Raw genomic sequence first — 23151 nt, forward strand, 5'->3', positions numbered from 1 at the left:
ACGAGTTGACGTGTATGTAATCTGGTAATAAATTTTACTTTGAACTTTGAACTCTTGAGAAGGTTAGAAGGTCAGCACAACATTGCGGGCTGAAGGGTCTGCAATGTGCTCTGTTCTGTTTGTATTAGGACAAGGCAGGCAGATTCTCAGTTTAACATCTCACCCAAAACTCTGTCAGAACTGGACAAGATTTGGGCCACGGTGTGCAGTGTCACTTTTGGAGTGAGCCATAAACCCAAACCTCCCCGCTCAGAAGCCAGTCAGATACCAATGGAAGGACATCAAAGGAACATCTCTCCTCACGACTTCTAGTCAGGGCACGTTCCCTCCGACAAGTCCGGAGATCAAAGGCCCATGATCGGCAAGATGGTGAGAGGCATTGATCGTGTGGATAGTCAGAGGGTTTTTCCCAGGGCTGAAACGGCTAACACAAGAGGGCACTGTTTTAAGATGCTTGGAAGCAGATACAGAGATGTCAGGGGCAAGTTTTTCACACAGAGAGTGGTGAGTGCGCGGAATGGGCTGCCGGCAACAGTGGGGGAGGCAGATACGATAGGGTCTTTTAAGAGACTCCTGGATAGGTACATGGAGCTCAGAAAAATAGAGGGTCATGGATAACCCGAGGTAATTTCTAAAGTAAGGACAGGTTTGCACAGCATAGTGGGCCGAAGGGCCTGTATTGTGCTGTAGGTTTTCTATGTTTCTGTGTCGGATTACTAAGCCCATAGGTCAGCATGTCTGGAGCTCTGGCCACAGACTGGAGATGGGAGGCCTGACGTCTGGATCGCTGGGGCCAAAGGACTCTGTGGGGGGAGGGGTGTGTGAGTGAGAGTGTGAGAGAGCGAGAGAGATTAAGTGTTAAACGGCCTGGTTTTGCTACTGCTGTTCTGTTTAATTGCTGCTGTGGCTTGTGCTGTTCTGGTAAAGGTTAGTGTCGGTTGTTAATGACAGATCTCACGGTATGTTTCTATGTACACGCGATAAGTAACTGAACCTGAATGCGTCGTGCTGAATAATTCTGAAAATGACGAGGGAAGGGCACTGGAGAGACAGCTAGGTGATGCATCCTGACGAGCGTGTTTGGTGCAGAGAAAATTTTTCGGACACGCTCCTGAAGATAACTATGGTCCTTGTTTGGGACTTCATGCTCTTCCAGATACTCCCTGCTGGAGATACAGTTTATTATCGGCTTGACCATACAGTATTGAGCAAATTTTCAGGCAGCTAGCATGCCTAAGACTTTTGCACCGTACTGTACTTATCAATGTGGATCAGAGAGTGAGCTTATAAACCTGGCAGGAGCAAAGGACGTTGAGAATGGCGGGAGTGGTGCGCCATGGGAGGGGTGTGGGACAAGTGGGACAAGGAGCTCCAGGGGCCTGTGCAGGCAAAGTAATTTGATTCCAAACAATTGGTTTATTGATCTTTACAGAATGTCTCTTTGGTGCTTCCCGCTTCCTTCTGCTTTTCCCAACCATGATCCCCCTCTCCCTGCCCCCTCCCCACTCTCAGTCCACAATAGAGACCCAGATCAGAATCAGGTTTATCATCACTCACGTATATCATGAAATTTGCAATACAGTGTAATACATAAAATTACCATAGTACTATGCAAAATTCTTAGGCACCCTAGCTCTCTCTCTCTAGATAGATAGATGTCCGGTAGTGTATATTCAGATCTAGATACAACAAGCCTTGGATTATCTATCCTGCTGTGCCACAGTGGTTGAGGATGAAAAGCCAGTGGAAAGTGTTACCGGGAAACGTGTTCGGAAATTGCACGTCTCGGATCGCAAGACCCTGCAGCGGATAGTGAGGTCAGCTGAGAAGATCATCGGGGGTCTCTCTTCCCGCCATCACGGACATTTACACCACACGCTGCATCCGCAAAGCAAACAGCATTTTGAAGGACCCCATGCACCCCTCATACAATCTCTTCTCCCTCCTGCCATCTGGGAAAAGGCTCCGAAGCATTCGGACTCTCACGACGAGACTGTGTAACAGTTTCTTCCCCCGAGCTATCAGAATCCTCAATACCCAGAGCCTGGACTGACACCTTACTGCCCTATTGTCTTGTTTATTGTTCATTGTAATGCCTGCATTGTTTTGTGCACTTTATGCAGTCCTGGGTAGGTCTGTAGTCTAGTGCAGTGTTTTTCTGTGTCGTTTTTTACGTAGTTCAGTCTAGTTTTTGTGCTGCGTCATGTAAACCATGGTCCTGAAAAAACATTCTCATTTTTACTGTGTACCGTACCAGCAGTTATGGTCGAAATGACAATAAAAAGTGACTTGACTTGACTTGATAACTGAGATAGATACATGGTCCTTAATTGAGGGCAAGGCAGCTGTTTAGCGGGCAGGTACCAGCGGTGGCCTCATGGTGGCGCTCTTGCCTGTCTTTCAGAACACTGCAGGTTCAAGTCTGGCCCCAGGAGCCGGCAGCATGACACTTCACTGTCAGAGGCGCCATCTTTCAGCTCCTGTTTCCTACTGCCTGGGGGATAAAATGTGAATGGAAAATCTCACCTGTGGTTCCTGAGAAGAGGCTAACTGTTGCTGAGATAAGGTGTGGGGTCTAACTTAGAGCGCAGCACCCCCACCCCCCCCTTCACAACGACCACTGTGAGTGGTGTGTAAGTGCAAAAGTTACACTCCCAAATCGCACATCACCGAAAGCCCACTGAGAATTCGACTCAGTAATCGGAAACACTCACCTTCACTTGGAACCAGGCATCTTGTGAACACAGACGAACATCACAGGATGTAATCAAATCCACGCCTGAGAAAGAGAGAGAGAGGTATGAGAGACAGGGAGGGAGACAGACAGAGAGCGAGAGACAGAGGGACGAGAGACAGAGAGTGCGAAAGAGTGAGAGACAGAGAGTGAAGAGACAGAAGGGCGAAGAGAGAGTGGGAAGAGACGGGGTTAAGAGACAGAGGTGGGGGATTGGGAAGGAGGAGACAAGGGGAGATTGGATGAGAGGTAGGGAGGGAGAAGATAGGTGCTTATGTAAATAGAATTGAAATTGCCACATGTACTGAGACACAGTGAAAATCTTCGTTCACACGCCATCAAGACAGTTCATCCCATACAGAAGTGCATCAAGGTGGCAGAAGGCAGTTACAGAGGCAGTGCAGGCCGACAAATAGAGTACAGAGTGGGAGATGAAGGATTCACCCTCTCGGCGTGTGAGAGATCCATTCAGGACTCCAGTAACAGCAGGGTGGAAGCTGTCCCTGAGCCTGGTGGCGTGTGATCTCAGGCTTCTGCACCTTCTGCCCAATGAGAGGTGGGGAGAAAGGAGAATACCTCGGTGCGAGGGGTCCTCATGAAGGATTTAGTCCTTGCACTATGAAAAGGAGGTGAGAGGGACAGTTAACTAGTGTTATAAGAGGTCGAGACAGAGGAAACAAGGAAGGTCTCCCTTACTTGACATAGAGGTTAATAATGGGGGGGAAGCTAAAAAAAAGGTTAATTGCTGCAAGTATTTGGGAAAGGGGGAAAGCCATTTTCACCCAAATGGCGGTGGATGTCCGGAACAGAACAGAAAGGATCAGAAAGAGAGCTGGAACGTGGGAGAGGGAAGTTTTACTTAGAAAGGAAACAACGGGCTGAATGGACACCTTCTGACTTGAGCATTCAGTCTTATTGCCCAGAAACAGACCCTTCAGTCCAGCTGGTCCGTGCTGACCGAGATGACTCACCTAAGCTTGTCCCCTTTGCTTGCCTTCTTGCCTCTTAAGGCCATCACCCCGAGCCCACCAGCAGCAGTTAGCCAGAGATCTCTCTGTCCTGGGCCGAAGGCCCATCAGCCTTGTGGCTTCTGCTCGACGCCCAATCTAGGCCGGGCTTCCCAACCTGAGGTCCGTGGATCCCTCGGTTAATGCTAAGGGTCCATGGCATATATAAAAAAAAGGTTGGGAGCCCCAGTTCTAGATGAAGGTCATTCCTCTCCCAGCAAATAAAGTCTTTGGGGCTTCTATTGGTGTTCCTGCAGCTCTTGGTTTTTACGGGTTATGGTTGCTACCCCCGTGTCTAACCCTCCTCCATCCACAGCCAGTGGGACCATCCTTGGCAGGGTTCCATTTGCCTGTACTTGACGCATATCTCTCTAAAATTCCTATCCGTGTATCACTGAGTGTCTCTTAAATGTTCCAGACGTGCCTGTCTCACACATCCCACCCCATCTATGGTCAACTGTCTGGAAGAAAAAAACTGTCCTTCGGGTTGCTCTCAAATCCCTTACCTCTCACCCAAAACCCATGTCCTTTAGTTCCAGTCTCACCCAACCTCAGCTGAAAAAAATGCTGCTGTATTTACTATGACTATACCTTCGATAGTGTAGTGGTTAGCACAATGCTTTTCAAGTTCACAGGTTCAGTTCCTGCCGCTGTCTGTAGGGAGTTTGTACGTTCTCCCCATGACCGCAAGGGTTTCCTCCCACAGTCCAAAGACCGACCGGTTGGTAGGTTAACCGGTCGTTGTAAATTCTCCAGCGATCAGGCTAGGGTTAAAATTGATTGCCGGGCGGTGTGGCTCAAAGTCTCAATAAAAAAAATTAATAAAAAATCATTTTTTGTATCCTTTATCAAATTTCCCCTCATTCTCCTATGGTGCAGGGGAAAAAGAGTCCTAACCATTTCAAACTTTCCCAAAACTCGTCCCGGCAACACTCTCCAGCCCTGGGAAAAAGAGAGTGTGCATTCACCCTGTCTAGTATGCCTCTCACGATCTGATATGCCTCCATAAAATCACCCCTCATTCCAGTGACTAAAATCCCAGCCCGCTCAGCCTCTCTCTCCGTAACTCTGAGCCTCAAATCCCAGTGATATCCTCATAAATTTCCTCCACACTCTTTAACAGCATCTTTCCTTTAGCAGGAGGACCAAAACTGAACATAATACTCCAAACGTGTCCTCGCCAATGTCGTGTAGAACTGCAATGTAACGTTCCAACTTCCAGACGGAGACTAGTGTGCCAAAACCCTTCGACACCACCCTGTCCACCTGCCCCCGGTTTCTCTGGTTTTCTGATGGTTGAAGAGAGTGTGCACTCACCTCCCCCAATGCAGGCACTGTGAACTGCAGCGATGACGGGCTTCGGGCACTACAAGAGAATACAAGGTAAATCTGCGGTCAGCGGGCAGGCAGGAGCAGACGTTCTCACACCGTCAGGAGGAGCGTCCGGCAGACGTGCAGGAATTCTCCTGCACTTTGAGGAGGGATCCAAGTAGGATCTCCTACGCTGACCTGTGCAAAGTACGAGCTTGGGAACAGCGGCCAGAGCAAAAAAAAAGTCAAGCTTATTGTCATTTAACTATATACATGTATGCCGTCAAGCAAGACAGCTTTTCTCTGGACCAGGGTGTAAAGCACATTAGTACTCATAACACACAATAATTTAAGAAAGTACGGATGAAATCTACATATTAATCGCAGAAATAAACAAACTGAAGTGCATAAATTGAATATAGTCGAGTACAGAACAGATTAACCTGTGGCACTTCGAATGCAATGTGGCAGGGAGTTCAGAAGCCTCACGGTCTGAGGGAAGAAACTGTTTCCCACCCTGACCGTTCTTGTCTTCATGCATTGGAGTCTCCTGCCTGACAGTAGAAAGTCAAAGAAGATGCTGGATGGACGGGTGGGATCCTGGATATACTAAGGGTCCTGCGTACACAACACTCCTGAGAAATGTCCGCGATGGATGGTAGGGAGACCCCTATGATCATCTCAGTCGTTAAGCAGGAAAACAAAGTGAATAACATTATTACAAATATCATTCCAGTGAGGCAACACAGCGCTCCAAGAGGTTGGACATTTTACGCTGGGAGATTTGTAACAGACCAGAATCAGAATTAGGTTTATTAACACCAGCGTATGTTGTGAAATGTATTGGTTTTGCAGCTACAGTACAATACATAATAACAAAACAGTAAATTACAGTAAGTATGTACGTGCGTGTGTGTTTGTGTGTGAGTTCTGCACTTTTTAAATATAACTTTATATATATAGGCATCCGTTAGTCTCGTGAGACCACGGATTTGCACCTTTGAAGGTTTCCAGGGCACAGGCCTGGACAGGGTTGTATGGGAAACCAACAGTTGCCCAAGCTGCAGGCCTTCCCCTCTCCACGCCACCGATGTTGCCCAAGGGAAGGGCATTAGGACCCAAGCAGCTTGGCACCGGTGACGTCGCAGAGCAATGTGTTGCTAAGTGCCTTGCTCAAGGACACAACACGCTGCCTCAGCTGAGGCTCGAACCAGTGATCTTCAGATCGCTAGACCGACGCCTTATCCACTAGGCCACGCACCAACACACACACACACACACACACACACACACACACACACACAAACACACACTCACTCACACACACACACACACACACACACACATGCACACACGCACACTTAAATTAATTAAGTAGTGCACGAAAGTACTGAGGTAGTGTTCATGGGTTCAATGCTCTACTCTCTCTACACCATGACTGTGTGGCTCAAATGCCATCTATAAATTTGCTGCTGTTGCCATTGTTGGCAGAATCTCAGATGGTGATGGGAACCCGTACAGGAGCAAGATATACCAGCTAGTTGAGTGGTGTCGTAGCAACCACCTTGCATTCAATGCTTGTAAGACCAAAGAGCTGAATGTGGACTTCAGAAAGGGTAGAATGAGGGACTACAAACCAGCCCTCACAGAGGGATCAGAAGTGGGGAGAGTGAGCAGCTTCAAGTTCCTGGGTGTCAAGATCTCTTGAGGACCAGACCCGGTCGCAACATATTGATACAGATATAAAGAAGGCAAGACAGCGGCTATATTTCATTCGGAGTTCGAGAAGATTTGGTATGTCATCTAAAGCACGGGAAGCCTTCTACAGACGTACTGTAGAGAGCATTCTGACTGGCTGCATCACCGTCTGGTATGGGGGGGTGGGGTGGGGGGGGCTACTGCAAGTAAGTTGCAGAGAGTTGTAAAATCAGTCAGCTCCATCACGGCCACTAGGCACCATAATATCCAGGACACCTTCAAGGAGCGGTGCCTCAGGAGGGCGGTGTCCATCATTAAGGGCCCCCACCACCCAGGTTGTTCTCATTGCTACCATCAGTAGGAGGAACAGAAGCCCGAAGACGCGCACGCCACAATTCAGGAACAGCTTCTTCCCCTCTGCCATCCGATTTCTATTCTGATTCTGATTAATAGTAAGTAACTCGCTGTCCCTCTGTGCTAGCAAAGGTAACGCGGAGGGTTAGGAGGAGGGTTTGCAGAGATGCTGAGAGAAATATGACTTTGCTGGACAGTGGCATAGTGGTTAGCATAACCGTAGCATAACAGTATTTGAGCTCCCGTCGTGTACAACTCTGAGATTCGTCTTCTCCAGCTAGCCATGAAACAGTGAAAACTAGGGAAGTCGCTCAAAGAAGAAAGTCAAAAACTCATCTTGCAAACGGCCCCCCCCACAAGAAAAAATAACAAAACCCCCAACACCCCACCGCACAAAAAAACCTAGCGGATTGCACCAAACAGCAACAAAAACATCAAACCCAATCTTTTTCCAAGATGGCGGCGCGACACAGCTTGCAGCGGCCACTCCGGAGCTGATTATCTGTTATTTGTGGCGGGGGGTGCCGTGCGCAATCATAATCGATTGAAAGCGGACGTGGGAGCACGGAGGAACATCTGGAAATCTCCAGGAAGACCTTCTTTGTTGCCGCTGCTGCTGTGAGGTCCGGGACTCTGCTGGGAAGAACAGGCCCCCAGTCCTCGGGGTCACGTTGCCGATGGCCGGTGGCGGGGCCGTCTTAATTCGCTCGGCAGAGGATGGTGCTCGGAGAAGCTGTGCCGGAGGGGATGGTCGATGGACTCGGAGTCCGCTGCGGTCAGGTCACTTTCGGTGTGTGCTGCGTCTGCGAGGCTGGGTTCGACAGAGCTTTCATTGTGTGCTGCGTCTGCGAGGCTGAGTCAGGCGGCGCCGTGGAAGTCCGTAATGGGGGTATTCCCTTCTGCCACCGGCGTGGGATGGCGAGTCTGTCGGGACCCTGGGGACTTGTGGAAACTGTGTGGTGATTTCTTTTGAACTTATAGTCCTTTAACATCTTTGGACTATTTTTACTGTGCCCATGGTCCATTTTTTAGCAATTATGCTATTGTTTGCACTGTTGTAACTATGTGGTTTTGTGCAGGTCTTGTAGATTTAGTTTTTGGTCTTGTTTGTCTGGTGGATTTGGAGCTCCTTTCCAGGGAACGCGCTAGACGGTAGCGCGATATTAATACGCAGCAGCCTCTCCGGACTCTGGATTGGGGATTGCCAAACGTTACGTGGATTTTCTGGTGTAGTCAGTTTTGTCATGTGCTTTTGTGATGTCATTCTGGAGGAACGTTGTCTCATTTTTTAACTGCATTGCAGTTGTGGTTTCTAAACGACAATAAACTGAATCTGAAAACCCCAAACACCCAACCCACTTCCTCATGAAAAGAAAATAAGAACAGATCGCGCCAAACGGCAACAGGAGAGAACAGGCGAAAAACGCAGAATGTAAAGAAACTGAAAGAGACCAACTTGAACTAACAGTACAGTCCATAGTCCAATCCATAAATCGCAGCCCTTCGGTAATTTCCCCCTACGTTCTAAAGATGTACTGGTTGATAAGTAAAGTGATCTCTTTGGAGCGGACGGGCAGCAGGGGCTCACTAAGCCAGAAAGGTTTGTTACCGTGCTGTGTCTCGAAATAATTGAATTGACTTTATTACTTACACGTATGTGAGGAGTAAAAATCTTTGCATTACGTCTCCGTCTAAATGTGCAATGTATTGTCATTTGTAATAGTGTGTTCAACAAGACAGTCAATATAGCATTGAAATACAATAGTGTCAGCGTGAATTAATCAGTCTGATGGCCTGGTGGAAGAAGCCTGTCGGTCCTGGTTTTTATGCTGCGGTACCGCTTCCCGGATGGTAGCAGCTGGAACAGTTCGTGGTTGGGGTGACTCAGGCCCTTTTGGGACCTTTTTCCACACCCGTCTCTGTAAACATCCTGAATAGTGGGAAGTTCACATCTACAGATGCGCTGGGCTGTCCACACCACTCTCTGCAGAGTCCTGTGATTGAGGGAGGTACAGTTCCCATACCAGGCAGTGATGCAGCCAGTCAGGATGCTCTCAATTGTGCCCCTTTGGATTTGGGGGCCGATACCAAACTTCTACAACTGTCTGAGGTGTAAGAGGTGCTGTTGTGCCTTTTTCACCACACAGCCAGTACGTACAGACCATATGAGATCCTCAGTGATGTTTACGCTGAGGAACTTAAAGCTGTTCACCCCCTCAGCCCCGGATCCACTGACATCAATAGGGGTTAGCCTGTCTCCATTCCTCCTGTAGTCCACAACCAGCTCCTTTGTTTTTACAACATTGAGGAAGAGGTTATTTTCTTGACAAATAAATAGACAAAGAAACACATGCCTGTGTATAGTGTGCACATGTGTGTGAGGACGATGAGTGACACACTCTGGTGTAGAGCTCTTGCTGCTGTGGTTTGTGCTGCTTTCCAAAGGCACCTCTAGTTGCCTGAATCATCGACATTACAAGCTCACTCTCCTAACGCTCACTGTGGATTCCCTGCTAACGGCGATCGAAGGCTTTACCTTTTCAATCGCACTGAAGCTCTCCTGAAATTGGAGGATCTTGTTCCGCAAGTGCCACGCCTTCCGGGCGGTGTCCGTTTCCTCCGACTGCAATATGTCTCCGGCCATGTCCATCAGGTCAATCCCTGCGAACAGTTCACACAATTACTGACTCCAAGCACCAGTGGCGGATGCAATTTCGACTTTAGCCTTCCAGGTGTTTCTATGGGGACATGAGGGGAGGGGAGGGGTACAGTCTGATGGGACCAGGCAATTTAAATGGGTCGGCACAGACTGGATGGGCTGAATGGCCTAGTTCTGCGCTGTAGTTTTCTGTGACCTTATCTGTGTTAATTTCTTCCTAGGGTTGTTCAGTACAGAACCAGTACAGTACCAGCTAATGCGACACTATTAGAGTTCTGAGTTCAATCCCAGCGTCCTCTCTCAGGAGTCTTCGTACAAGCTCCCATTGGAATGCGTGAGTTTTCCCCGGGAGCTCCGGTTTCCTCCCACAGTCCAAAGATAGGTTAGTTGGTCATTGTAAATGGTCCTGTGATTCGGTTAGGGTTAAATCTGGGCTGTCGGGGGTTCAGCTCGAAGGGCTGGATCTCTAAAGAGAGAATAAGTAAATAAAATAGGCCGGCCTTTTGGCTCACTGACTCTGGTGCCAACTAATGACTATTGACATTTCGCAAGTGGAACATTAACAGAAAGCAAAGAAGCAAACCTTGGGGGAGGAGTTTGAAGAATTGCAAAAGTTTCAGGAAAAAAAAACGGTGCCTCCGGTCCTGCATCTACTCCTTTACCCCCTCCCCACCACAAAGACACTGCTCGACCTGCTGGGTTCCTACAGCAGAAGGGTTGATGCTCCAGATTGCAGTGTCTGCTGTCTCCTGTGCCTCCACTAACAGAAAGATCCACCTGCTCTAGTGAGTGAACCCACTGACTGATGGAGAAGTGGGGCCTTCCCCTCACTTCCCCCCCCCCCAAGCCAACGTTTGACCCCATCGTGTAGATCATTTGGACTTTGATCACATGGCACTGAGAGCTGGCTTGTGCAAACTGCGATTTTTAGACGCTACAAAGCCTGGGATTGTGAAACATGAGGTTTGAATGTTCTGTTTTAAAAGTGGCCTTTCGAACACTATAAGGAATTCATCGCCTGCACTCCTGATTAAACCCCATACCTTTGTTCCCCAGTGGAGTTTTAACAGTGTTTTAATTCATAAACAAGAGATTCCCTTTAATAGGTTCCAAAAACCTCTCCAAAGAGAAGGGCAATCAATACATGAAAGAAAAACATTTTCGAACAACCAATTCACCCAACTATTATTTGGAAACTGCGTACTCAAAATTCAAGCCACCAAATCTATCTTAAAGCAATCACTTTCCCCCCACATTTCCTTGTAAACATTTGTACCTCCTACTCAGGATCCACAGATATGACCGCCACAGTTAGGCCCATTGTTTCTACCGGCTCCTGCCCCAATGAATTCATGTCCGCTTTTCTCAACTCCATGTTGCTCCCTTTGGCTCAGTTCCTTCCCACCGACATCCATGACGCTTCACAAGATCTCCATCACTTTCCACCACGGACATCCAATCCCTTTATGCTTCCATCCCCCATCGGGAAGGCCTTGAAGCTCTCCACTTCTTTCCTGACAACTAGACCCATCTCGATGCCCTCCATTACCACCCACCTCTGTATGGCAGAACTGGTTCTCACTCACACTTCCTTCGTCCCTCTCTCTCCAAACCACGGGCACCCGCAAAGGCTCCAGCTCTGCCTGCCTTTTCATCAGCTACATACATAGAAGAGTCCATGTTCCAACCCCACACTGGTAATGCTCCGCTACTCTTTATCCGCTATTTTGATGACTGCATTGGCGCTGCTTCCCGCACCCATGCAGGGCTCGCCAATTTCAACATCATTGCCTCCAACTTCCACCCCGCCCTCAAACTTATTTGGTTCACCTCTGACACCTCTCTCCCCTCTCTCGATTTCCCTGCCTCCATCTCTGCAGACAGATTACCTACTGACGTCTTTTGTGAACCCAGTGACTCCCACAGTCACCTCAACCCTACATCCCTCTTCCCATCCTGTCACTTCTAAAAATGCTATTTCCCAGTTCCTCTGTCTTTGCCGCATCTGCCAGTTGTGCCTCTCCCCCTACTTATTCTGCAGTCTGCCTCCTTCCTTTCCAGTCCTGATGTAGGGTCTCTTCATGTTAGCTCTTCATTTCCCTCATGACCTACTGAGTTCCTCCAGTGTTTTGTGCGTGATGCTCTTGTGTTTCTCTATAACCTACTCTCTTTCAAATGCTCATTTAATCCACCATGATCCTCCTACACCAGGTCATCAGGAAGCGGGAGCTCCCAATAGAAACCCATATGGTCACGGGAGGAACTTGCCCACTCCGTACGGACAACAGCCCAGGTCAGGATCGAACCGGGGGTGGTTCTGGAGCTGTGACACAGAGCTTTAGCTGCTCCATGCATAACCATGAACTTGCAGGAAGTTCTGGATTCTAGGCCCACAAATGAGAATTTGATGCCCTCACAGTTCCTCTGAGACAAACCTCACATACAACCGAGGTATAGGGAAAGGTTGAAACGGGCAGAGACCATAAGAGATAGGAGCAAAAGTAGGCTGTTCGGCCCATCGAGTCTGCTCCGCCATTCAGTCACAGGCTGATCCAATTCTTCCAGTCATCCCCACTCCCCTGACTTCTCCCCGTACCCTTGGCTAATCAAGAACCTATCTACCTCTGCCTTGATTTTTTAGAGATATACAAAATTATGACGGGGATAGTTAAGGCCAATCCACTAGGGTTTTGTGAGACCAGAACGAGAGAGCATAGGTCAAGAGTAAAAGGTGAAACATCTATCTATTTACTATTTGAGATACAAAATGGGACGAGCTCTACTGGCCCTTTGAGCCCTGCTGCTCAGCAATCCCCCGACTTAATCCTAGCCTAATCTCAGGATAGTTCGCAATGTCCAATTAACCTACCAGCCGGTACGCCTTTGGATTGTGGGAGGAAACCGGAGCACCCGGAGGAAACCCAGGCAGTCCACGGGGAGAACGTACAAGCCGAGAAAAAAATGGGACCTGAGGGGGGGATTTCTTCATTCAAGAGGGAGGTGTGAGTGTGGAGCGAGCTGCCAGCGGGGATGCTGGATGGGGTTCTGACTGCAACATTTAAGAGAAGATTGGATAAATGCATGAATGGGAGGGGTATGAAGGGCTATGGTCCAGGTGTGGGTTATTGGGACTAGGCAGAATGATAGCTTGGCACGGACTAGATGGGTTGAAGGGCCTGTTTCTGCGCTGTAGAGCCCCATGACTCAAAGTGGGTGACACACTTTGTTACCCAGTGTACAGAACATCCACATCAAGGAATTAAACCCTATTTTGCAGTAGGGCGACAATGAAGCCTGACCTCCAAGAGGTCGTAGGGTTTGGAGACTCCCGTGCCTCAATGACCCAGAGAGCTACGGTGGTTGGAGTCAGGGCTTTATACATTAGCTCTTGGTAGGGTCACCCATGCCAAACAGGTCAAAGGGTAAAGGCCAGATTAAGAGTGGTCCACCAGTCCTCCAGGTTTGGGGGTTCAGCTCAGGGTCAACATCCCCGACTGGTCAAAAACAAAATTGTTATGGAAACAGCAATGAAGAATCCTGCTACATCTGAGTGTGACAGTATTCCTGAGTGTCCACCCGGGACTCGCGTGACTAACAGTGAAAACCGAGAGGAACCCACTGGCAAGATGAAAGAAGCCCTGAACACCGCCAAGACCAAGCACATGATGAGACGAGAGGCCAACTCCATCATCAAGCACGGCATTGGACCCCTGAAGGGCGGAGGAAACGCAGCCCACCAAAGACAACTTGGCGCAGTGGCATAGAGGCAGAAATGAGGACCCTGAACCACGCCTGGGGCACAATAGAGAAGATGGTCAAGGACAGGCAGATGGACAGAGATGGAGGACCTTCATTGCTGCACTAAATGCCAGCGGTTTAACAGGCAGTAAGTAATGGAGCCTGAATTATGTGTGTGCGTGCACCCTTAACTCCTGGTGGAGTCGCCGGGGCGCCATCATGACAAGCTTTTTTGGCGATTGCTCACCGTATGGCATGTCTTGGGCATCTGAAACCTGGCGGAGCCCGTCCCTCTGCAGTTTTCTTGGAGCCGGCCGGATTCGAACTCGGGAGCCTTCGCTCCGAAGTCTGGCGCTGACGCCACTACGCCACCAGCCGGCCTGAATTATGTATTTAGTCACAATTAAAGTCACTCAGCCCATCAATCTGGACATACCATGGTCAACATAAACATGAACTTTCACACAGCCTGCACCATATCTCGTACAGTGACTAAGGTCACGCTTACCTGCGGTGAATATTGGACCAGCTCCTGATATCACGACGACTCTGCAATCCCTGTCCTGGGATACTTGAGTGAAGCATTCCACCATCTCTCTGTTGGATCAAGACAGCGTTGTTAGGGCTTTCACTTCCAATGACTGATGGAAAAGACCTTGAGTGATTTCAGCCATGGAACACTACAGCATGGTACAGGTCCCACAGCCCACAATGTTGTGCCGACCTTTATAACCTACTCTAATTTAAAATGACGACAGTGCCACCAGTTCTCAAGTCGGAGAAGGTTGAAATAAAAAGCGACGCTGCAGACTGTAGCACCGGGAGAGCGAACCGTCAGTCTCCACTCTCGACGTGGCAGGAGTGGTACCTCTCTCTCCCTCGTGTGTATAAGAGAGAGTGAAAGACAGAGAGTGAGTGAGAGAGAGAGGTAGAGTAAGAGAGTGAGTGAGTGAGAGTGAGTGAGAGAGAGAGTGAGTGAGAGGGTGAGTGAGTGAGAGAGAGATAGAGTAAGAGAGTGAGTGAGATTGAGTGAGAGAGTGAGTGAGTGAGAGAGTGAGTGAGAGAGAGATAGAGTAAGAGAGTGAGTGAGATTGAGTGAGAGTGAGTGAGAGAGATTGAGTGAGAGATAGAGAGTGAGAGTAAGTGAAATTGAGTGAGACAGAGTGAGTGAGATAGAGTAAGAGAGAGAGTGAGTGAGATTGAGTGAGAGAGTGAGTGAGAGAGAGATAGAGTAAGAGAGTGAATGAGATTGAGTGAGAGATTGAGTGAGAGATAGAGAGTGAGAGTAAGTGAGATTGAGTGAGTGAGTGAGTGAGAGAGATAGAGTAAGAGAGAGAGTGAGTGAGATTGAGTGAGAGAGTGAGTGTGAGAGAGAGATAGAGTAAGAGAGTGAGTGAGATTGAGTGAGAGAGAGAGAGAGATTGAGTGAGAGTAAGTGAGATTGAGTGAGAGTAAGTGAGATTGAGTGAGAGAGAGTGAGTGAGATTGAGTGAGAGAGATTGTGAGGGAGATAGAGTGAGAGAGAGAGAGAGAGAGAGAGAATAAGTGTGTGTGAAAGAGAGGGAGAGAGTGGGGAGGAGGGGAAGGGGAGAGAAGGTCCAAAGACGTACCTATCGGTTAGCAAGTTAACTGGCTGTTGTAAATTGTCCCATGATTAGACTGGCGGGGGGTAGCATAACACTTGATAGTACAGGTGACCTGGGTTCGATTCCTGCTGCTGCTTGTAAGGGTTTGTGCATTCTCCCCCATGACTACCTGGGTTTCCTCCAGGTGCTCCGGTTTCACTTGGTAGGTGAATTGGGCTAGCATTAAATTGGGGGAACTGCTGGGTAGCACAGTTCAAAGGGCCAGAAGGGCCTGTTCCAAGCTGTATGCCAACCGATAAAAGAACACTGAGAAGAGGTAGTCCCTGCTGGCTGAGGGAGGTGCTTTCAACCAGCGATTCAAGGAGTGCCCTTTGCGCAGGTAGCGCACGAGGTCCCGTTAAGAAGTGTGCCACTAGTGTTACAATGAGAGCACAATCAACCGGGAGATAATCAACACTCGGCAAGCTGCCGATGGCAATGAAAGGCCATTGTTGCAGAGATCCCTTTAAACAATAATCTGGTCTACATCAAAGACCCGTAGCAGTGAGTGGCTGGCACTACACCGAGGTTCTATAAACAGTAAGGGGTTCAGTGCTACACTTAAGTCACTTTGCACATTTAGACGGAGATGTGATGTAAAGATTTTTACTCCTCATGTATATGAAGGATGTAAGTAATCAAGTCAAGTCAATTCAAATCAATTCAAGTCAATTCAGGTAAATTCAATTCAGGTCAAGTCAATTCAAATCAAGTCAAGTCAATTCAATTCGAGCAGGACCAAATTATGAAGAATTTTCTTCAGCCAGACAGTGATGAATCTACGGAATTTGTTGCCACACAGAATAATGGAGGAAGTCACTGGGAGTATTTAAGACAAGGTTCGAGAGATTTTTTTTTGATTGATAAGGCAGTTTAAGGGTTACAGGGAGAAGGAAATCAGTGATGTTTGAATGACAGGGCAGATCTGATGGGCTGAATGGCCTAAACCTGCTCCCGCGTCTTATGGATTACACTGACATCACTTTAGGCAGCAGGTGCCCAGACCCGATTCCTCAAACACAGAGCAGTAGATGGAAGGCAACCTCCAAAGGGTTCCGTTCATCGCGTTTCTCTTCTCAGGCCGGTTCAGTTCCACGTGCAGCACGCTGTCCCTCACCCCCGTCACACGCAGGCTCTCAAACTTGTACGAGGGCACTGCATTCCGAGCCTCCGCCGACATGCTCCGCGCCCACCCTTGCAGAGTCCCCGACAGTCTGCCTGCAGATTATAAAGGAGAGAGAGAAAGCAGAATGGGACAAATGTTAACGCACTGGAATTTAAGGCCACCGACTCCCCACTGTCTGACATTATTTATTTTTAACTATTTAGCATTCCATCGTGAAATTGACCTTGCTGGTCCTTCAAGCTGCTCCACCCAGCGCCTGCGACCACCCTTAATTAACCCTAACATATCCAGGTGACAATTTGCCACTAACCATCCGACCAGTACGTCTTTGGATGGTGGGAGGGAACTGGAGCACTGCGGGAAGGCTGTCAGAATTTATTTATTGAGAAGCAGGTGACCCTCTGAGCCCCACCACCACAGCTCGGGGTGTCTGGGTCGAGAGTTCAATTCCGATGCCCTCCATAAGCAAGTTTGTACGTTCTCACCCGTGACTGCATGGGTTTCCTCCCACAGTCCAAAGACTCATGATTAGATTAAATCGGGGGCCGCTGGGCGGCACAGCTCCAAGGACCCAAAGAGCCTGTTCGGCATTGTATCCCGATAAATAAACAAATAACTGTTGGGAGTCAGGACTGAAAATGCTTCCGGGGAATTGAGCTGAGGAGCCAGGATTCAGAGTTGAGAGAAATCTACCTGAATCAGTGACGTTCTGCGGCCAGTCAGGAAGATCACAGTCTGCTCCCTTCTCGAGGCTCACTGCCCATGGAACTAGTCAAATCTGAAGTTCTCCCTGTCCCACTTGGAGTACTGAGTAGGGGGTGGGGACGCATCTCTACCAAAGGAGGTGTAAGGCACCCCTTCCCTCCGCTAGCCCGCGGGTCACTCTTGGGCAAGGTGAAACACCTGCTTAGCCCCCAGTCAGGGTCCTGTGAACCCATGGGAGCAGGTGGTGGATGGTCGTATGAGATCACAAGTGCTGGTTATGCGACCACTGACACCAGGCAGACAATCTCTGAAGAGTATGGATAAAGGCTGGGGTCACCAGTCTTGTAAAGACACTGCCCAGAAGAGACAATGGCAAACCGCTTCTGTGGAAAAAATTTGCCAAAAACAAACACGGTCATGGAGCGACGGTGACCGCCCACGTCATACGACACGGCAATTAACGACCAAAGCATTGTGTACAGTTCTGGCCACCCCCATTACAGGACGTAGAGGATTAGGAGAGGTTCACCAGGATGCTGCCTGGACTTGAGGACATGAGCTACTAGGAAAAGTGGGACAACATTAGGTTGTTTTCTCCTGAGCGTCAGACCTGATAAGATGAGAAGGGATAGTGTAGACAGAGTCTATTTCTGAGTAGAAATGTCAAATACTGGGGAAGGTTTGGATCGAAGGACTCTTTTTGATTCAGAATGTTGTTGGATAATTTGTGTTTCCTTTTCCCCTTTCTCTGCACATCGAATGTGAGTCTTTATATATATTTTTAAGTGGGTCCTTTAGGGATTCTTGCTTGGAGGCTGCCTGTAAGCAGACAAATCTCAAGGTTGTACATTCTTTGAGACTTTGAGATGCATTTTAGGTATTTCTCAAGGTAAAAACATCAAATACCAGAGCAGAAGCATATAAGGTGAGGAGGGGGTGGGGGTGGGGGTAAATCGGAGGAGACGTGTGAGGCAGTCTCTTTGTTACTCAGAGAGTGGTAGGTGCATGGAACTGGCTACCAGGAGTTGAGATGGAAGCAGGTTATCATGACAGAGATTTTCTTTAGCAATGCATGTGAGTGTGCCGGGCATGAGGTAGGCAGAAGGGATTATTTTGTTTGGCATCACGGTCAGCACAGATATGATGGGCAGAAGGGCCTGCTCCTGTACTGAGTTCTCTGAAAATGACTGGGGTCACTAAATATTACAGTATCGTCTCGGGCAAATCTGAAGAAGATCAGTTTCTTTAACTCGTCAGGGACAGCACAGTGTGGGTTAATGGGCCCTCTTCTCCCATCTGTACAGTACTCTGATGGCGGAGGGGAAGAGACACACACTCAGCATTTTAAGAACAGCTTCTTCCCTTCTGCCATCAGATTACAACTCGTCAGGGACAGCACTCTGCAGGTTAACGGACTCTCTCCTCCCATCTGCCTGTTTACAGAACGGATCTCTGCCCAAAGTTGTGTCACTCAGGCCTTGGACTTTGTGTCACTCAAATATCAGGCGGGGGATCCAGGGAATTGCAGAGTTGGAATTCTTTTTAGGTCCTCTCCACACTTTGTGGCCCGTCGAGCGGCAATCCTGCTGTCCTTTAGCATTTGTCTGTGGGTTTTTTTTTACGAGGCCTAGTTGCTAGTTCAACATTCAACCCAGCACGGATGGGAAGCGTGCAAGGAGCCGGCTGGATTCGAATCGTATTCACACGATAGCACCTCCGAATCAGAATCACGTTCGATACCACTGGCATATGTCGTGAAATTTGTTGCTCAGCAGCAGCAGTACAGTGCAATATATAACAACAACATAAATTAGAATCAGAAATAATAAATATATATTCTGAGGTAGTGCTCAAGGGTTCAATGTCCATTCAGGAATCAGATGGCAGAGGGGAAGAAGCTGTCCCTGAATCACTGAGTGTGTGTCTTCAGGCTTCTGTACCTCCTCCCTGATGGTAGCAATGAGAAGAGGGCACGTCCTGGGTCATTAATGATAGATGCCGCGTTTTTGAGGCATCACCTTTTGAAGATGTCCTGGATGCTGGGGAGACTAGTGCCCGTGATAGAGCTGAGTGAGTTTGCAACTTTCTGCAGCTTATTTCGATCCTGTGCTCTAGCTAACCGCACCCTCCCCCATACCAGACGGTGACGCAGCCAGTTAGGATGCTCTCCAGGTACGTCTGTAGAAATTTGCGAGTGTCCTTGATGACAAATCAAATTTCCTCAAACTCCTAATGAAATTCTTTGTAATTGCATCAATATGCCGGGCCCAGGATAGATCTACCTCCACGACCATCTCGGGCAGTACATTCAAGTTACGGGGGAAGGTTCAAAGTAAATTTTATTAGCAAAGTACATACATCTCACCATAAGCAACCCTGAGATTCATTTTCCTGCGGGATTACTCAGCAAATCTATAGAATAGTAACTGTAACAGGATCAATGAAAGATCAACCAGAGAGCAGAAGACAACAAACTGTGCAAATGCAAATATAAATAAATAGCAATAAATAACGAGAGCATGAGATTAAAGAGACCTTAAAGTGAGATCATTAGTTGTAGGAACATTTCAATGATGGGGCAAGTGAGTGCGGTTATCCCTTTGGCTCAAGAGCTGATGGTTGAGGGGTAGCAACTGTCCTTGAACCTGGTGGTGCGAGTCCTGGGGCTCCGGTACCTTAACCTGAAGGTAGGGTGTTGGGGATCTCCGATGATGGACGCTGCTTTCCCATGATAGTGTTTCATGTGGATGTGCTCAATGGCTGGGAGGGCTTTTCTTGTGATGGACCGGGCTACTTTTTGTAAGAACTTCCGTTCAAGGGCACTGGTGTTTCCATACCAGGCTGTGATGCAGCCAGTCAATACACCCTCCACTACACATCTATGGAAGTTTGTCAAAGTTTTAGATGTCACGTCAAATCTCAGCAAACTCTGAAAAGGCAGGTAGGTAGAACTGAGTCCGAGGTCAGACCAGTCATGGCTTTGTTGGATGGTGAAACAGGCTTGACAGGACGGGAGATCTACTCCTGCTCCTACTTCTTATGAGTCTACCTGTGCCTTTCATAATCTTGTAAACTTCTACCAGGTCTCCTCCCAGCCTCTGCTGCTCCAGAGAGGAAAACCCAAGTGTCTCCAACCTCACCGTGCACCACAAACCCCTTAATCAAGGTCCAACTCTTCTGCAGCCTTCCTATAATGGGGGCAACCAAAACTGAATGCAATTTGAGGGATCTTGGGATCCACGTCCGCCGATCCCTCAAAGCTGCCACGCAAGTTGATAGTGTGGTTAAAAAGGCACGTGGTGTAGTTCTGTAGATTTTATTCTTACTCTTATAGATTACTCTCTGGTGTGTGTACTAATGTGTTTTACACACTGGTTCGGAGAAATGTAGTTTTCATTTCTAAATACATTATATGATTATATACGTTACAGAGAAATACAGAAAATCTACAGCACATTACAGGCCCTTCGGCCCACAATGTTGTGCTGACCATGTAACCTACTCTAGAATTACCCTACCCCATAGTCCTCTGGTTCTCTAAGCTCCATGTAGAGTCCCTTAAGTCAAGACAAGTCACTTTTATTGTCATTTCGACCATAACTGCTGGTACAGTACACAGTAAAAATGAGACAACGTTTTTTAGGACCATGGTGTTACATGACACAGTACAAAAAACCAGACTGAACTACGTAAAAAAAACACCAACACAGAGAAAGCTTCACTAGACTACAGACCTACACAGGACTGCATAAAGTGCACAAAAACAGTGCAGGCATTACAATAAATAATAACCAGGACAATAGGGCAGTAAGGTGTCAGTCCAGGCTCTGGGTATTGAGGAGTCTGATAGCTTGGGGGAAGAAACTGTTACACAGTCTGGTCGTGAGAGCCCGAATGCTTCGGAGCCTTTTCCCAGATGGCAGGAGGGAGAAGAGTTTGTATGAGGGGTGCGTGGGGTCCTTCATAATGCTGTTTGCTTTGCGGATGCAGCGTGTAGTGTAAATGTCCGTGATGGTGGGAAGAGAGACCCCGATGATCTTCTCAGCTGACCTCACTATCCGGTCTTGCGATCCAGGACGGTGCAATTTCCGAACCAGACAGTGGTGCAACTGCTCAGGATGCTCTCAATACAACCCCTGTAGAATGTGATGAGGATGGGGGGGGGGGGGGATGGACTTTCCTCAGCCTTTGGAAAGCCTTAAAAAGGCTTAAAAGATCCTACTGTGCTTGCCTCTACCACCTTCCACACACCCATCACTCTGTATGAAAAACTTACCTCTGATATCCCCCTTGTACCCACTTCCAAGCACCTTAAAACTATGCCCCCTCGTGTTAGCCATTTCAGCCCTGGGAAAAAGCCTCTGGTTATCCACACGATCAATGCCTCTCATCATCTTACACATCTCTATCAGGTCACCTCTCATCCTCTGTTGCTCTGACCTATTCACTCAATCTATTCTCCTAAGGCATGCTCCCCAATCCAGGCAACATCCTTGTAAATCTAATATGTTGTATACAATATCTACATACTGGAGTTAAAAGACAATAAACATGACTTGACTTCATTAGTTGGGGGATTGAGTTCAAGAGGTAATGTTGCAGTTCTATAAAACTCTGGTTAGATCACGCTTGGAGTATTGTGCTCAGTTCTGGTCGCCTCATTACAGGAAGGACGTGGAAGCCTTAGAGAGGGTGACGAGGAGATTTACCACAATGCCATCTGGATTACAGAGCATGTTTTATGAGGAAAGGTTGAGGGAGCTAAGGCTTTTCTCTTTGGAGTAAAGGAGGGACAGAGGTAATTTGATAGAGATGCACAAGATGATAAACAGCATTGATAGAGTGGACAACCAGCGTATTTTCCCCAGGGTTAAAATGGCCAATCAAAGGGGACATAATTTTAAAGTGATTGGAGCAAAGTATAGGTGTCAGAAGTAGGTTTTTTTTAAACACAGAGAATGGTAGATGTGTGGAACCCACTGGTAGGGGTTGAGCTACAGGCAGATATATGAGGCACATTGAGGGAGACTCTTTGAGAGGCAGACGGGTGAAAGAAAAATGGTGGTCTATGTGGGAGGGAAGGGTTAGATCTAATTGGAATGGTTTAAAAGGTCAGCACAACATCACAGGCTGTCATGTCATTTGTAATCTTCCAGATGTGGCCTAACCAGATTTTTATTAAAGTCCCAGTTTGAAAATCCCAGCTGATTTAACTTGCACCCAGGACTTTACCACCAATATTTGCCCAGGTATTTTCGCCTGTTTACATTAGGGAGCTGAGTCTGACTGAAGCTCAAACCAGGGGATCTGTCTCAGCTGTAAAGGTTTATTCCTGGCTATTTCCCCCACTACAGTATGAAATACCCAGATTCATATCCCCAATTGAAACATTTATACCCAACTACACCACAACTGCAGATATAAATTATCCCTGGAGATTTACCTCAGATTATAATTATACCTGGGGATTTGCCCCAGATGCAGGTTATACCACGGGATTTGCCCCAGATCAGGTTCTACCCGTTTACCCCAGTTACGGGTTATACCCCGGGATTTACCCCAATTGCAGGTTATACCCGGGGATTTGCCCCAAATGCAGGTTATACCCGGGGATTTGCCCCAGCTCAGGTTATAACCCGGGATTTACCCCAGATGCAGGTTATAACCAGGGATAAAGTTTATACCTGGGGATTTACCCAAGTGGGGGTCGGTAATGTCCCCCAGACGGGGTTTAATCCCGGTGCCTCTGCCCTCTGCTTCCGGTAGCAGCGCGGGGCCGCCCGGGCGTTCAAAGTGCTTCCTCTGCCAGGATTAGGTCCCGGAGAGTCCGCCTCCTCCCCCTTCCCCACCCCACCGTCCCTGTCGCCGACCCCCGGACACTCACGGACAACTCCCGCGGCCATCAGCTCGGCCTCGGCCCCGACACCGACTGCGGCCGCAGCGCCGCCCAGCGGCGACACACGCGACTGCGGCACAGAGCCACCTAGTGACGGCCGCTGGTCACTGCAGCTACGCCGACCCATCTCCCATCGCCAGACAGACAGGCATAACTTTATTGATCCCGAGGGAAATTGGGCTTCGTTACAGCCGCACCAACCAAGAAATATAGCAATATAAAACCATAAATTATTAAATAATAATACGTACATTATACCGTGGAAATTAGTCCACCAGCCTATTGGCTCAGGGTGTTT

The 23151-nt window shown here is 48.2% G+C and overlaps 1 protein-coding gene across 1 annotated transcript in view; it reads right to left on the reverse strand.

Moving 5' to 3' along the window:
- ech1 (enoyl CoA hydratase 1, peroxisomal) overlaps positions 1-22926 on the reverse strand; it is a 39654-nt gene extending 16728 nt beyond the window's left edge. Inside the window, exons 1-6 of the mRNA XM_059950835.1 lie at positions 22842-22926; positions 16170-16344; positions 14010-14098; positions 9641-9765; positions 5059-5107; positions 2715-2779 (exon numbers count right to left, since the gene is read on the reverse strand). Of these exons, the coding sequence (XP_059806818.1) occupies positions 2715-2779; positions 5059-5107; positions 9641-9765; positions 14010-14098; positions 16170-16344; positions 22842-22860 (522 nt within the window). The 5' untranslated portion in view covers positions 22861-22926. The remainder of the gene's footprint in view (positions 1-2714; positions 2780-5058; positions 5108-9640; positions 9766-14009; positions 14099-16169; positions 16345-22841) is intronic.
- Between the last annotated feature and the right edge of the window lie 225 nt (positions 22927-23151).

The sequence above is a fragment of the Hypanus sabinus genome, chromosome 26 (genome assembly GCF_030144855.1).
Source record: "Hypanus sabinus isolate sHypSab1 chromosome 26, sHypSab1.hap1, whole genome shotgun sequence".
Classification (NCBI taxonomy): Eukaryota; Metazoa; Chordata; class Chondrichthyes; order Myliobatiformes; family Dasyatidae; genus Hypanus; species Hypanus sabinus.